We start from the raw sequence: 15989 nt of genomic DNA, 5'->3' as shown, positions 1-15989 counted from the left end.
TTCAACAATCCTCCAAGTCCAAAATTGATGAGTAAACCTTCCGAAACTCACCCGAGGCCCCCCGGACCTCAACCAAAAATACCAACAAGTCCTAAAACATCATACGAACTTAGTCGAAACCTCAAATCACGTCAAACAATGCTAAAACCGTGAATCATACTCCAATTCAAGCTTAATGAAACTTAAAAATTTTAACTTCTACATTCGATGCTGAAACCTATCAAATCATGTCCGATTGACCTCAAATTTTGCACACAAGTCATAAATGATATAACGGACCTATTAAAATTTTCAGAATCGGATTCCAACCCCGATATCAAAAAGTCAACTCCCCGGTCAAACTTCCCAAAAATTAAACTTTCGTCATTTCAAGCCTAATTTCACTACGGACCTTCAAATCACAATCTGGACACGCTCCTAAGTCCAAAATCACCCAACGGAGTTAACGGAACCATCAAAATTCAAATCCGGCATCGTTTACACATAAGTCAACATCCGGTCAACTTTTTCAACTTAAGTTTTAGATTATGAGACTAAGTGTCTCAATTTACTCCGAAATCCTTTCAGACCCGAACCAACTAACCCGATAAGTTATAAAATAACTATAAAGCATAAATTGAGCAGTAAATGAAGAAACGGGGATGTAATACTCAAAATGACCGGTCGGATCATTACATATGTCCTTATTCTTCCATCTATGTACTACATTCTTCTGGTCATTAGAAGTTTCTTTGAGCACCTTACAGACCTATTCCATAGTCATTTTGCTTAACGTGGAGCGTATCATCATATTGCGACTTCTCTCCACCCAATCGAACCATGTATCACTGTTGGATGTCCATCTGGTGATATCAAAAGATTTAAAACCAGCGTTAAAATAAATTATATTTTCCCCCATAAGAAATAACTTTTGTTTAAGAGAAAATTTAAAGGAAAGGATAGTATATCAGTAATCACAGTGGATGAAAACTGGGTGTAGGAAGGAAAGATGTATTTTTCGGTACTAAACGATGCCGGAAAAGGTTCTGCAGTACTCAAATGCCAGAAAACACATTGTTCACACCGGAAAAATATAAAAGTGGTCGGAATTTGATTTTAATTGGATGGGTAGGCTCGGATTTGCGAGGAGAAGAGGTTGTTCTGAAGAAATTTTCCCAAAATCTGGCCGGAAACAGTGGTACGCGCCGGCGCGTGGACCGCCGGAAAACTCCTTCCGGTGGCGCATGACGGCGCGTGGTTCCTTTTCTGCCGGAGATTTTTTTTCTTTTAGGGTTGGTCAGTGAGGGGCTATCTTTGTTATGTGGATCAATCAAATGTGACAAAGAGGAATAGTTAATTTAGAAAATTTGAGTTGAAATTAGAAAGTAAAATCGCGAGAAACATGAAAAAAGACTATATATAAAGGAAGAAAAATAGAATTGATGAGAAGGTAAATATATTATTTAATTTAGTAAAAAAAAAATTTATCCTATTAACTCACTCAATCCAACGCCTATCAAATTTTAAAAATTATTAAAATTTGAAATCTTTTATTTAATAATTATATAAATATAAATTATGGAGTATATATTATATGATAATATAGTAGTGCTTCATATTTTTTGGGCCTTATATTTGGGGGCCTAAGGCAAGGGCCCTTGCTTGGCATTTGATTATTATTTCGAAAAATATCTTCAAGGAATGAATTTGTACATTTTTATTGTACATAAAAATGTCTGAATAATCTAGTCATTTGTTGGGGTGTCGCAAAAAGTTATTTTAGGAAAAAGGTGCCTCTTGAAGCACTTTTAAACCAAAACAATCTTTCTAAAGATTTTAACAAAAAAAATGGTAAATTCCTTTTCACACTTTTCACCCTCTAAACACTACAAGGTTTGCATCCTAGGTTTGAGAGATCAAGCTATGGAGAATGAACATTTAATTCCTTTTTCAATCAGGCATACAAGAACTGGTTCCAGATTTAAAAGAAAATAACATAAATAAATAGTACTAGCACTAGAAGACAACTGTCAATGTAAAACGAAAAGGCAACTTCAAACATATCGGATTTGAAGAATAGAGAGAGTAGGGGGAGATAGAACTTGACAATCTGCACTACCTTTAAATCTCAAATACCTTTGTCACTCTGCACAATGGGTCTGGTTTCAGATTTACAAACTAGTTAGTGCAGCCTATTTATACAACTCTAATAGCCATGTAACAAATGCAAATTCACACATATTGTTAACACAGAATTCAAGGTGCTGTAGACATAAAAGTGTCGTCGTCCAATAGATCGTCAAGATCGATCAAATCATCACCGAAATCAGCTGCTTCCACCGAGTTGCTTGGTGCACCATCACTCGTAGTCTGCATGACAGAGAGAGATGACCATGTCAAATTTTGTGTCTTGCTTTCCATAAAAACTCCATTCACATTGAAAAATGCAAGCCTGAAATCCAGCTACTAATAGGAAAGTTTCACACTGAAAGAAACTTGAGTATTGAATAGTACTGTCAAACTCACCAAGTGAATTGCCAATTATACCTGGTAAAGCCATGCTAAGAAAGGTTGACGATGCTGGATGTGTAAATTAGAATTGGTTGATAAAAATATCATGAAACATCTATAAAACCTTGACCACCTATCAAGGGTATGCATGGCCATGTTCACCGTTTCACGAAGAAACCAATCCCCCCCCCCCCCTCCCCCTCCCCCCAAGAAAAAAAAAGCTTCTCACCCATTCAGGGTGGGAAGAAGTTTTGCTTACGCTTGGACGCCAAGAGTGAAAGCAAAGAAGAAATTTACATTCTAAATAAGGTAATGAAAGAATTCCATTTCACTTCTTAATTATAGATCAGAGAGCGCAGAAGAAGAAAAGTCGAAATACCCATTGCATCTAAAATGGATACTAAACATCACAATTAAAAAATAATTAGAAGCTTAATGAAAAAAGAAGATTTTACATACAGCTACACTCTCTCTATCAAAAGCACCAAATGATGATTTCTTTTTTTATTTTGGTAAAGAAATATTGCACTATTTGGATAAGTAATTACTGCACCAAACAATGAAATGCATTTTCAGGATCAACATATGTCGTTTGTGTAGCATCAGAAATCTAACAATGCTTACCGTGGTGTCCTTCATGTCGGACACAACATTCAGCAGCCTTCGATATTGATCCCTGGCCTCAGGATATTGAACCATCGACTTTACCCTTGCCAGAGCCTTCTGCAACCTTTGCTCAGTTTGCTTTCTGCCTTCTTTTAAAAAATCATAGTCATCCTCCTGCACTGGTCGATCTTGCGTGTTGCTTCCTTCAGTAAGTGTTGCTTCTGGTTTAAACCCACGCAATCCACTTCCTTTCCGCCTCCATCGCAAAATTACCTTCTCTAAGATCCCCACAGACCATATTATGTTTTTGTATTTGTTCCTTACCTGGTGTCCTCTTACATGAGCCTTTCAACAACCAAAGAAAAAAGAAAATGGCTAAGAAAAAATGACAAGACAAAGTTGTGTTGAGAAATTATTTAGCAAAAAGATGCATTATGCATGCATAAAGGTTCAAAAAGCAAGTACCATACCTGAATTTTAATAATTCGTTGGCGGATTAGAAGATAGTCTCTTCTTCCCTTCCAACTGCGAAATTTATTTTGTATACGCACCGCAGCAGTGTGTACCGGCTCATCATGTTGACCAGCCTTGTTTGTCTTCAAAGCAAGAAGAGAGAGAGCATGCTCATCTGATAGTCCAAATTCACTGCCACCGTGTTCTTTTAGCTGTTTCCTCTGGAACGACTGCACCCTGAAGACTTGGTGAATACGAGCAGCTGCTTGAGTTGCATTACGAACAGCAGCTAGAGAATCCTTCAATGAGACTCCATGTGGCCAGTCACCATCCCAAGCTGGCGTAGCTGACCGTTCAGAAACTGTTTGAACAGCCTCTCCAAAGGGTTGCACATTCTCACCCTGCTTCATTTCCTTCAACTCGAGAGAAGAAAGGTGGAAGCTTAAGGAAGACTCTGCTAAATAACCAGCAATTCCTTTATGTCCATTGCTAGAAGCCAAGTCAGCAGGTGTTCTTCCTGAAGGATGTTTAGGAGTAGGATCTGTCAATGCTCCAGGAGCTGCACCTAAGGAGATGAGGAAACCCACTGTCCGCTCTCTGACGTTGCAAATTTTCAAGATACATCAAATAGGAAAAAAGAAAAAGAAAAAGGAGGGAGCTAATCAGTATTCGAGCAACATTTGATGAAAGCCATCTCATCATCCTATTTATCAAAAATATTTGAATCCACTAAAATTGAAGAGCACAGAATTCAACTATTTGCAAGTTCTAATATCCTTGTGTCCATTAAAGTTGGTGAAAGCCACCACAAAAGTACATGAAAAGGCAAAACTAGAAAATGTATCAGAAGACAGTTGATGATAAAAAGGGACAAAAATCTGACAAATTACCTTCCATATGATGCTGCCCAATGGAGTGCAGTCCATCCATTCACATCTCGGAAATTGACACTTACACCTGCAGCTATAGTAGGTGGTATAGCCCAGTCATAACCAAGAGCGGCTGCAAAATGTAGGACTCCTTGACCACCCTCGTCCAGTACATTAGGGCCTTTCCCGCCTTCAGCAACCTTTTGGAGGAGCCAAACACGCAACTTCTCTTTTAGAAGCTTTTGTAGGAGCTGGTCTTTTACCTTCTCCGCCATAAAGTTGTTCTCATAAGTAAGGTTCAACATTTCTTCCCACTCATTGTCATCCTCTTTTAGCAATGAATTGATTTTACTGCACACATGGGAAACATCATCCTCACTGCGAGGTGGAGAACTTAGGGAAACAGTGGATTCCAAAGATAATAATTTTCCGAATCTCATATGAAGAAGACTTTCACTGGAGCTGCAACTATTTGCATTTGCAACATCAGCATCTTGGCCCTCAGTAACCCGAAATTCAAATTCTCTTACTTCACTACATGCCAACCTATTGCAACATGTTATATAAAATGGAACCCTTCCCGCCTTTTGAATAGGTGTATGGCAGCGTAGAACACCATCAGCTATTACTTCTGCTGGGACTTCCAACTCACCAAACATGCATGCCCAACTACACTTCTCCACTTCTGGCTGGGATTTCAAAAACTTCCCAGTGATGAGAACCTGTTAACAAAACAACCAAGAGTTATTACCCATACATGAATGGAAGATCACCCTCCACTTTCAACCAAGAGGTTGTGAGTTCGAGTCACCCAAGAGCAAGGTAGGGAGTTCTTGGAGGGAGGGAGCCGAGGGTCTATCGGAAACAGCCTCTCTACCCCAGGGTAGGGGTAAGGTCTGCGTACACACTACCCTCCCCAGACCCCACTAGTGGGATTATACTGGGTTGTTGTTGTTGTTGTTGAATGGAAGATCAGATTATTTTAGAGCAATAAAAAAAAGAGTTGAGACATTAAAAATCTTAAACAGAACCCTGGCTTTACAATGTGGAATGTGCAGGATAGATAATAAAAAGTTCACCTTAATTTCTGACCCAGCAAATGCCCAGCTTGGTGAGAAATCAATAATGCTAAAGAACTGATCTTGGGAGAGTGAAGGACTTAGCATGTAGGTGTCTAACTGCACTTGCGAAGCAATTGTGGAATTATCAACTCCATCGTCATCTCCGACATTATCCCAATAGGAACTAGAATTGGATTGCATATGTGGCTCACTTACATCTTCAAGTTCCTTACTCATCCACCGGTCAAAGCTATCAAGCTTCTTTAAACCTTCTCTCAAGACGCCATCTAACAAAGGTTGTTTTAAAGATGAATGATCGGTTCTGACCCCTATGCTTAGATTGTGATCTAAATCAGCATTTAGAGAGCCTCCAACATTTGGATCTGAAAGTTGTGATGGAAGTTCATTCTGCATTGGATGTTTATCTTGGTGGGAAGGAAGTATATGAGAAGCCTCTAAGGAATTGTGAAGTTCTACATTAAATGCAGCACTAGACCTGATGGTATGATCAGATGCCAAATCCGGATGCAACTTCTGATCCATGGACCACTTCGATATAAATGCAGCATCACCTTCAGAAGTCTGCATCTCAAAGTTGACAACTTCAGTTAATAAGAAAACCTAGCCAACATCACTGTACTTAGTTTACATGCAAACAGGAAATAAATGTCCTGCTGATTTTAAATATCAGTCATCGCCAATTTATCATAGTGCTGGTTCAGCAAAAAATCAATAATTTATACTAAAAACAATTACATCAAATAACTAAGAGATTCTCAAAGCACTTGAGAGAGAGAATTATTGCGGCAAAGAAAAGCTTTCCAAAAGCATGTGCTTAGTTTGCAGTTTTTCCTGAAAAAACCAACATTTGCAAAAGCAAGTGGATTAATATGTACTTTCCTCCTCCCAACATGCACAAAAATTCCTTTTATGCACCTTTTCTTTGCAGGCAACTTATTACACACATTAACTTGTAAGTCCGTGTCTAAAATCCCCGTGAATAGCCCAAGACCACTTCCTCCCGGAAAGTGCATGACACACCAATTATGTCATGTCTCATCCCTCTTCCCCTGTGATGTCTTTCTTGTAGAAATCGTGTGCCGTACTTCCAAAATCTACTATATTCAACATCTGTCAGACTCGAGAATCAGAAAGAAGACCACAAACGGGCGGCTCAATTTCTTTTTATAAAGTTAATAATTCAATTAACGTGGGAAAAACTCTCGTATACATGACGTATAGCAAGAAGTAGAGTACCTATGCAATAATATGTTCTGTACAAATGCTACCCGATATTCTATACAGACAGGAAGCTCAAGGGTGCACCAAAAACTAAGAATAAGAGCTTACTTCTTTCTTTCCACAAGATGGCTACCATGGACTTCAATTTAGGAGACTAATTGATACAGATCCTTACAAAATTACCAACAAGTTATAAGGACTGCTTTCCACTACACCAAGATAGTAAAGTTCACAAGAGTTTGGAAGCAGAAGTGACGTGAGGTCGTGAGCACCACAAATGATTGAAGTTTAAAGGCAATAGAAAGCTCTCTTCTAAAAAATAACTAATTCTCTAGTGAAACAAACTCAATACCGTTAGTGGTAACTGCTTAATCACATTATCAAAAAACAGCTTGGCATTTTATTGAGCTTTGCTTGGGCTTCTAATGCCCACATAAATTCTGTCTGTCAAAGCAGTATTTATCAACTTTTCTTCTTCTTTTTTCCCTCTCTAGTGCAGTTGATTGATTGATTGAAGGGGATATACTCGCCACCTTTATGTTTTCACTTATAAATAGGACATCAAATGGAACCATAAGACATACACAATAAGGATTTTATGATGCTTTCAAATTTCTTTCAAAGAGATGAAAATTCTCCGCTAAAGCCCACGGGATAAGTTTGGAGATGTGATCATTAATCAAACCAGATCGAAACATTCAGCTGTCGACAGACAAAGCCGGAACCTCGCCGCAAATGAAGGATGGCAAGGCCCCAGTTCCCTTACTGGCATTTAGACAATATTTGAGTTGGAAGTTGGAAAAAAAAAAGGTGTTCTTTTTTTAAGTTGAAGCCGGAAAAATAGTTTGTGGAAGCTGAAGTTATGTCTGGACATGAACTTACTTGGAAAAAAATGTCAAAAATTTGTGAGTGAAAACCAATATTTTACTTGAAATACACCTCGAACCACTATTTCAATATCTCACTTGAAGTTCATATATTTAAAGTTGGTATTTGCAAATATTTAAGGCCAAACAAGTATTTATGCCCAACAGGCCCTTAGAGTTCTGTATGACTGCTAGAAGGCTTTTCCGCTGAATGCCGTCAAAAGAAACAAGGTCCAGAGATAATAAATTGGCATGCTCCTCCTATTGCTACTGCTTGCCCTTATCAGTCCTAACTCCTATATTAAGTCATGGATATTAAATTTCCAGAGCATCTGGTCATGTAGCTTAAGCCATGTTTTTAATTGGTCGTGCAGACTAAAGCAGTACTTGTGATGATGGACTACATGATAATTGCAAGGAAAACTTCAGAATATGCATGCAGGGGCTAATTTTCGTCCTCTCCCTCAAAGATATAACAATGCAATGTGCATGAAATTGAAAGGCAAAATTTATTACAAAATAATGATGCACAAGTGAACTCCTTTAGCATTATTTACCTGCCAGTCTCCCAGGCCGTCAATGCGGTTCTGACGTTCCTGTCTTTTGAAGTCATTTAAGAATACTTGACCCGTTTTAGTGTTTCCTTGTTCATGTGTCATATTATTTGCACCTGACTGGCTAGAAGGCTGGAAATGGTAAGACTGATATGCAGCAGGATTATTAACTGAAGTTGTCTCCCATGATGGGAAGTCAAGGTTCCTGCTGGGTATATATGTATTTGCTGTGTTTCCACTCTTATTTCCTGGTGCGATCGAGAAGAAATCCATATCAGAACTTCCTGCAAACTGTACTTGATGATCATCTCCTAAATAAACAAACAAGATTTTCGGATTTGTCACACCACATTCATATAAGCACTGAACTATTTGGAAAGCATTTTTAAGAGAAGCAACAAATGCTAATAACAAATGAAAATAGAAGGACAAGAATCAATTACTTGAGAAGGGAATCGGATGATAAGGTACAGCAAGGCCCTCTCCAGCTTTCTGCGTCATACTTGGCTGAGCATCAAGAAATGAGTGAAATCCAGAAGTTGGATGTTGATTGTACGCTGGTGAGTTTGTGGTTCCAAACAAAAATTAATTAAAAAGTTCTTAGAGAAATGGAAAGCTCAATCCATAGATGACAAGTCTAAAATATCTCCCAATGTACCAGAGCAGTTTATTCTGAAGCCTGGTACAGAAACATGTGATTAAACAAAATACCTGATTCAGCATCCTCATATTCTGAGGCCTGCACACTGCTAAGACTGGTCGTGTCAGTGACTTGTGAGTTCACTTGGTAATCATTTGGATAAAATTTTGTAGATGCAGAACTGTCCACCTCAGAGCTGTGTACATCTTCATCAGTTTCTTGGAAACGAGGAGCAGCTTCTTGAGGTTCTCTGGTACGGCTAAAATTTGTCCTGTTACCCTGCAGAAGGAAAAGAACATGACAATCAAATCTATTTACAGTAAAATGAGGAAATTTATTTTAATGATGAATTCAGTTTCACTTTCTTAAAATAAAATGTTGGACCAACAAAGACTCGCGTTACTTTACTGAGGTCAAGATGAATCTCTCAAATAAAGGTTAGGAACTTCTGAACACGTTTCAATTACAAGCAGTAAACAACTCTGATGTTAAGATGCCTTACTAACATCACAAATGGATATGCACCAGCTGGTTCCAAAAATTGTTTGAACATGACAAGGTCTCCTTACAATGCAAATCATTTTGTAGCTACTTTATTTATTTCATTATTACTAATCTTAGGGTACGCGCTTTGCGCGTGTATTACATCTTTTGATGATATGTTTAAAATAATTATATAAATATTATATTAAAGTTGTGTATGAGTTACAAAATAAAAGTTTACATAATTCAAATAATAAAAAAATGTATATAATATATTCAACATTAAAAATTTATATACAATTCACATAAGTAAGGATTAAATGCACAAAATTTAATTAATTAAAAAATTGGAAATGTTAGGGAAAATTTAAATGATAATTTTGGACAAATGATGTGAGTATATAATTACTGATTAACGCGCAATTTATAGTTCCAATTATTGTTCTAATAAAGTTAAAACTTAAATGGCGATGATTTTGGACTTCCGTTTTTAAGGTTAAAAGGTCATTCAACTTTACATCATTCAACTTTACATAAGGATTTAATCTATCGATTTCACGTGAATTTGCAAAGAATATCCTTTGAACATATCTTTTAAAAAATATTATTATTTGTGTGGCCTAATATTAAATCTTAAAATTATGGATATTTGTTAATCCATATTCTTTTATCACAATTTCTCAAAGATTTATCAACTAATATAAATAACTTAATATATGAAAAACTACATTGAGCCATTTGTTGGAATCAATGGAAAAAGAAAAAACTTTCCCTGGTAAATTTTTATATTTAGGTGAATAGCCACCAGATTGGGTAGGATTTTTGGAAGCCCTGGTGTTCGTAGGCTTTAAATATTTTCCATTCATATAGATTTTACATTGAACTTTCTTTATTTAAGAATAGAAATAGTAGATTCATTAATGATCTCAAACTCATAAATAATAGTAGTAGTTTATTTATAAAAGGAGATTTAGTGCATCTAATATCGTTATACAAAGAGATACATATGTCAAATAAGGAAAAATTTAATAACTAAAATTTTAAATAATTTTGAAGTCCTAAAATTTAGGAAAATAACTAAATTACTGTTTTGTCCAATGTGAAGTATATTTTTTAAGGGTAAAAAAGGTGAGCAACATTTCGCTAAGGGTCTTCGTGCTTTTAATATAATATAGATATTTGAAATTGTGCCCTTAAATCATCTCATACAAATTTCTTCTATACTATGCTGCCTTGGGCAACCGGGGAAAAGGAAATATAACCACTTCTAAGCTGTAAGTTGACTACTACCTCCGTTCCAGTTTATGTGAACCTATTTCCTTTTTGGTCCATTCCAAAAAGAATGACCCCTTTCTAAATTTGGAAATAATTTTGCTTAAACTTAGAATTCTACCCTTAATGAGAAGCTTTTATAACCACACAAATACTCTGGGTCCCTTTTTGAATTGTTTAGGACCACAAATTCCAAAAGTCTTCATTTTTTCTTAAACTCCGTGCCCAGTCAAACAGGTTCACATAAATTGGAACGGAGGGAGTATTATACCAACTGTTGAAGAAAGAACAAAAAGTCAAAGAAAAGAAGCAAAATGGAAAAGAGTTAAGGATGGCAAGCATATACCTTAACTTCCCTGTAGTGGACAAGAACAATATGTGACATTTCCCTGCATAAGTGTTCCCGGAAAAAAAAAAAGGAATGAGGATGCTAAGCAATGGTTAGAAGAAACAATGATGGTTAGAAAATGAAGTGAGTGATGTGCAAACCAAAACTAACTTCTAGGCACGTTGGTTGACAGCGACAGCAGTGAGACACTTTTATCGTATTATGAACCCCAAAAGCATTTTTTGCGGGGGGGGGGGGGGGGGGGGGAGGAACATAAATATAGAATGAGAAAGGAAACAAGGAGAGAAGAAACACGCTCCAGGACTTTGCCGCACAACAGTAAACTTAATTGCAGATTCTTTTGACAGTTTTAGCTTATCTATTCAAGTATGAGAGCTCGATACCTAACTTGTAGACAAGATAGCATTTTAGTCCATGCTATTCAAGATTCAAAACAATATATAACAGGAAAATTATTAGTATAAAGATGCAAAATGTGCATAAAACATCCCTGAATGAATTGATCAAGTTATACTGTGTCATTTATCCGACAGAATTTTTAATGGAATCGTAACACCTTTCTTGCTAGCCCATGCTATTTATGATTTAAGAAAATATACAAGATATAAATATTTAAAATAAATTAATAAGTGTCCCCTATCTAACCATTTAAGCTTTCAGACGAAAAAGTTCATACTATTCAACATGGCACTAGAGCAAGCAAAAGTCCTGGATCAAGTCTCACCGCCATCCATAAATAAAAACATTTGTGACAGGACTTAAAATAAACAAATAAATGTGTCCCTCTCTAACGTTTTGAACTTTTCAATAAGGAGTACATGCTATTCAACAAAGATAAGATTATTTGGTCTAGATGCAAAGTGTGCATAAAATACCCTTTAATAGATTAATCATCCATCATCTGTCAACCTTTTAAAGGAATAATGACCTCTCAACATTCAAAAGCATCTAATCACCTAGATCATGCAAAATATCGAAAGCAAAAAGGCAAGCCAAATATCATATAGAAGTGACACCCATCAAGCATAATAACAAATAATTTTACAGTGTCATAACAGTATTCCTATTATTATAGGGATGAACAACCTAAACTCCTACCAACCTAACTTGCAATTAGCATGTAAATGTTAATTAAAGATGTCTAACTTGATCATAATTGTTAGACATGAATAAAAGTCTGGATTGACTTTTAGCTCCAAGGTTAGAGCAATACACCTATAATAGCAAATCCGTGTGCTAAAACAAATATTATATCTCTTCACTTACTCTTCGAGCATCCAATAGCTGCGCCTTTGGAAATTCTCATTCTCTTCTCCATGGGCATAGTAGCAGTGCAATACATCAATGCTTCCAGCCTGTAAGAACATTAATTTCTGATCAGCTTCGTAATACAAGAACAAAGCCCTAATAGAATGATAATTCCGTGAATGTCTAGCATTCGAATTAAGTGCAACAAGTACGCCTCAATCCCAAACTAACATTTTCAAATCAAGGACATATAAATTTAATAGGCTTCTGCACAACCATAAGGTTCCCATCAGTTTTACCTTGAGCCTCTCGTGAGCCTCCTTCACAGTCTTCCCATCTTTTTTCTTTCTCCAGCTATGGCCATCTTTGCGAAAATACCGCAAAACCTTCCGATCAAAAAGAAACAGTGAACCACCTGGAAGGGCCATACAAGTCAACTTAAAATAAAATACAATAAAAACGTTGTGGATTCCAGGAATAGCTACATACTCTCGAAAGCTATACAAACATAAAAAGCCATATACGAGCTGGTGAAGCAGCTGTGAAAACAAGTTTAATGAAGAAATGTAAACTTATTTATCACTATCATGCCATCAGTTAATTAATAGGTGATTCTCACGCAGGTTAATCCTGATAATTACATATCATCACATCAGACTTAGGCTTAGCAGCTTCCAAACATTACCCATCATCCAGTAAATAGACTCAAGAAGTCCTAAAAGCGGGGAAAAGAGTACGTAGAACATAATCTTGATTACGTAAGATGACGGTACTTACACATACGTGAGACAAACTAACAGTCTTAAAATCAACCGGCAGGCCCATGAGAGTTATATTGACAGGGGAAACTAAAAAAAGAAGATGTTTGTAAGCAATGTTCAAGAAGTTACTAATATTCGGCTAGAAGTTCATATATTTAGTGCATTTCCGCCCGTATCTTGTGAATATATGTTGTGGTTTGAACAATTATTGGTGTATTTTGAGCTCATTACGTGCTTTATATGTGTACGAGTGATTTTGGATGAAAGCGGCATAAAAAGGGAGTTTTTCGGCACAAATTGGAGTTGAAGGCATAAGAGAAAATAAGCTGAAAAGAAGACGTCAGCCTGGCTCGCTTCGCGAGCAGGCTTGGCCTCCAAATGTGTTGAGAGATCCTGCAATCCAGTGAAGCGAAGCCATCGTGAGCCCCATCACCAGACCTGCTCAAAAGAAGCTTAGAGGTGGACATCAAGGTTCTCGCGTTCTGCGAGCACAGAAGACGTGCGCTCCAGGTTTTCCAATTTGAGTTGAGATTGGACCAAAACATCTCCTACACCTATAATTACACCCTAAACTCGATTTTTACACAACTTTTAACCGAGGGAGAGTAAGGAACGGTCGTGGAGCTTCAAGTTCATCTTTTCTTCCTCCAAACCTGGAGTTTTTATGTTTTTTGGGATGATTTGTCGTTTGGCTACCATGTCTATGTGGAGCTAGACTTTACGTTCTAGTGTTATAGTTCCTTCATGTCTATTGTTGTTTGAATATTGATTTTGGTTTCTTGATAATCATATTAGTTTATTTACTCAATCTTGTGGTTAATTATCTGATTTTTTTATCACCAATTGAATACTATCTACGAATTAGGGTTGAACTCGGGAGAGAGAATTCTAAAAGCACATAGGATTGAGTAGAGCAAGTTTCTGATCTTGGCCTCAGAGAATGACTTCGCAATTAGGATAAGGATATAACATAATAATCTTGCTTAGTCATTATACAGGAATTACAAAAGCGTTCTTGTTAACTCTAATTCCATAGGAACATAGGCGCTAGATTGACTTGAATAGGCTTCATCACATTGAAAACATAAGAATCTGCTCTTCTTTTGTCTAGAGTTCATTCTTTGTTTTCTTTTTTGTTTTAGTTAGTTTGGATTCAAGCTCTTTTGGTTTTAATTCTTGTTCGATAATTAAGATCGTTTAATCTAGTTAATAGTTGATAACAAGCCCTCGTGGGAACGATGCTCTACTTGCTATTTTATTACTTGTCGACTGCGTATACTTGCGTGTGCGTTGGGCAGCAACAATTACTATACAAGGAGGTGGAAGGGCGTTGAGTTTAGGCTTTATGGCACAGGAACATGTCCTTTTTACCGAGGGTGATCTGAGGAAAACTAATTAGATAAAACAAGCAGTAAAGCATCTAAGCAGAGGTCTAAAGAAGGGGGAAACACATAAGTGAAATAAAGTTATACAGAGAAAACATTGTGCATAAAAAGACTACACATTGGAATCTAGTAATTGGCGCTAAAAATGATGTCAACAAGTATTTTAAACATGCATTTAACAAATAGCCTATATCTGAGAGTAGGAAGGAGGAAGAGTAAACTAGAGGAGAAAAAAGCCGAGCATGTCTCCCAGAGTACACGCGCAGACGTGCATATGTGACATAACTACATTTACACACACACATAGATATAGATAGCACATAGTAGACAGGATAATTCACCATCAAGGAAGAGTGTGTAGCAAAGGAAAAGAAGAACTCTATTCAAAAACTACACCGATCACGTTTTAAGAGAAAAAAGATATTCAGCTAATGATCATACTTGGAGGCCTATTTGGAGGCTCTGGAGCAATCCGGAACTTCTGATAGTTTTTAAGAATTTCGCAAATTTCAGCAGGGCGTAGCCATCTATGTTGTGCTTCTAAGAGTATCTGATCAATATCTGCATTCAACCACAAACTTTCTCAACATACGTGAACCAAGACCAACCAATCCTCCAGTCACAGGAGATACACTTAAAAGCCAAACAGTATGCTAGACAAACTAATACAGAAAATTATGGTAAACCTGCTCAAAGAAAAGCCGCTATGCATCTAGTAACTTTCTAATCAATATTTGATCTCTTCACTAGTGTTCCTAGCTCTAAAGTGTCTTTTTAATCTTAGCTTACTCTTTTCATGTTCTCTTCTATGACAATATCCAGCGATACCATGTTGGGAGAGTGACAATATTAGTAGTTTTGGCTTTTGGGGGTAAAAAAATACCAAGATTAATCAATCACCTAATGCTTTTTCACTTAAAGTTATGCCTGTTGGATTCTTGTGAACCAAAGCTCTATCACAACTCAAGAACTTCATATGCAAGGAAATTAACTAATATGAATAAAATCAATAACAATTTAATGCATCTAATAAAGCCAAAGCAATTTACCCAAAAATTACTGACCTAATTGAGCATTAAGACCATAACGCCTACTGTCAGCCATGAACACATACACAAACAACTAGCTCCGATCTAAACACTACTTAAAATCTTGAATCAGCAATTGAATTAACCAAAGAAAAGATTTTCGAGAACTGGGGTTGGTAAAAGAAATTCTCAAGCTGAAATGGGGTTTGGTCAAAAAGAAAGAAAGAGAGTAACTGCAGATGGGTTAAAGAGGTGATTAAAAGAGAAAATAGGAAACAACGGAGAAAGGTGGTTAATGGAAGGTGCGAGGTTTTGGGGGGGGGGGGGGGGTGTTTGAGGGTTCGGGGGTATTGGAGCAAAAGGGGCCGCCGAAATGGAATACAGTTTTGAGTTCAGACAGGTACTACTCATAAGAATTGGGTCAATGTTTAACGTGATTTTTGGACAGTAAATACGTAATACTATATGTATAGTGTATTTCTTATTGGCAACTTTATTTCCTGCGGGAATTTAGATTGGGTGTAACTAACTCATATTCTATATACTAGTGAGGGTGTACCCGGGCAACACTTATCTAGTATTGTTACTAATAATATTATTTTTAGATGTCACATACTTTTGCATTAAATTCGTCGTGTTAATTATGTAGATGGTGATAAATATACACTGCAAGTGTAATACA

General features: G+C 36.8%; 1 protein-coding gene across 3 annotated transcripts; it reads right to left on the bottom strand.

Annotated features, from left to right (window-relative positions):
• Positions 1–2081: 2081 nt before the first annotated feature.
• On the bottom strand, positions 2082–15631 carry LOC104106715 (calmodulin-binding transcription activator 3). 3 transcript variants are annotated; one of them, XM_009615320.4, is made up of 13 exons: positions 15344–15631; positions 14721–14840; positions 12433–12548; positions 12152–12240; positions 10883–10925; positions 8853–9060; positions 8585–8698; positions 8145–8452; positions 5498–6061; positions 4440–5140; positions 3567–4146; positions 3115–3441; positions 2082–2349 (listed from the first exon to the last, which is right to left on the bottom strand). In XM_009615320.4, exons 1-13 carry the CDS (start codon positions 15381–15383, stop codon positions 2236–2238), a joined length of 3324 nt encoding a protein of 1107 aa, XP_009613615.1. In that variant the 5' UTR covers positions 15384–15631; the 3' UTR covers positions 2082–2235. The 3 variants fall into 3 exon arrangements, with proteins under 3 accessions (XP_009613615.1, XP_033514674.1, XP_009613616.1); XM_033658783.2 differs by having other exon boundaries at positions 8145–8389; XM_009615321.4 differs by having other exon boundaries at positions 8145–8449; positions 15344–15630.
• Between the last annotated feature and the right edge of the window lie 358 nt (positions 15632–15989).

Source organism: Nicotiana tomentosiformis, chromosome 5, assembly GCF_000390325.3.
Source record: "Nicotiana tomentosiformis chromosome 5, ASM39032v3, whole genome shotgun sequence".
Lineage (NCBI taxonomy): Eukaryota > Viridiplantae > Streptophyta > Magnoliopsida > Solanales > Solanaceae > Nicotiana > Nicotiana tomentosiformis.
The sequence above is the reverse complement of the archived record's forward strand: the minus strand, read 5'-3'. Positions and strand labels throughout refer to the sequence as shown.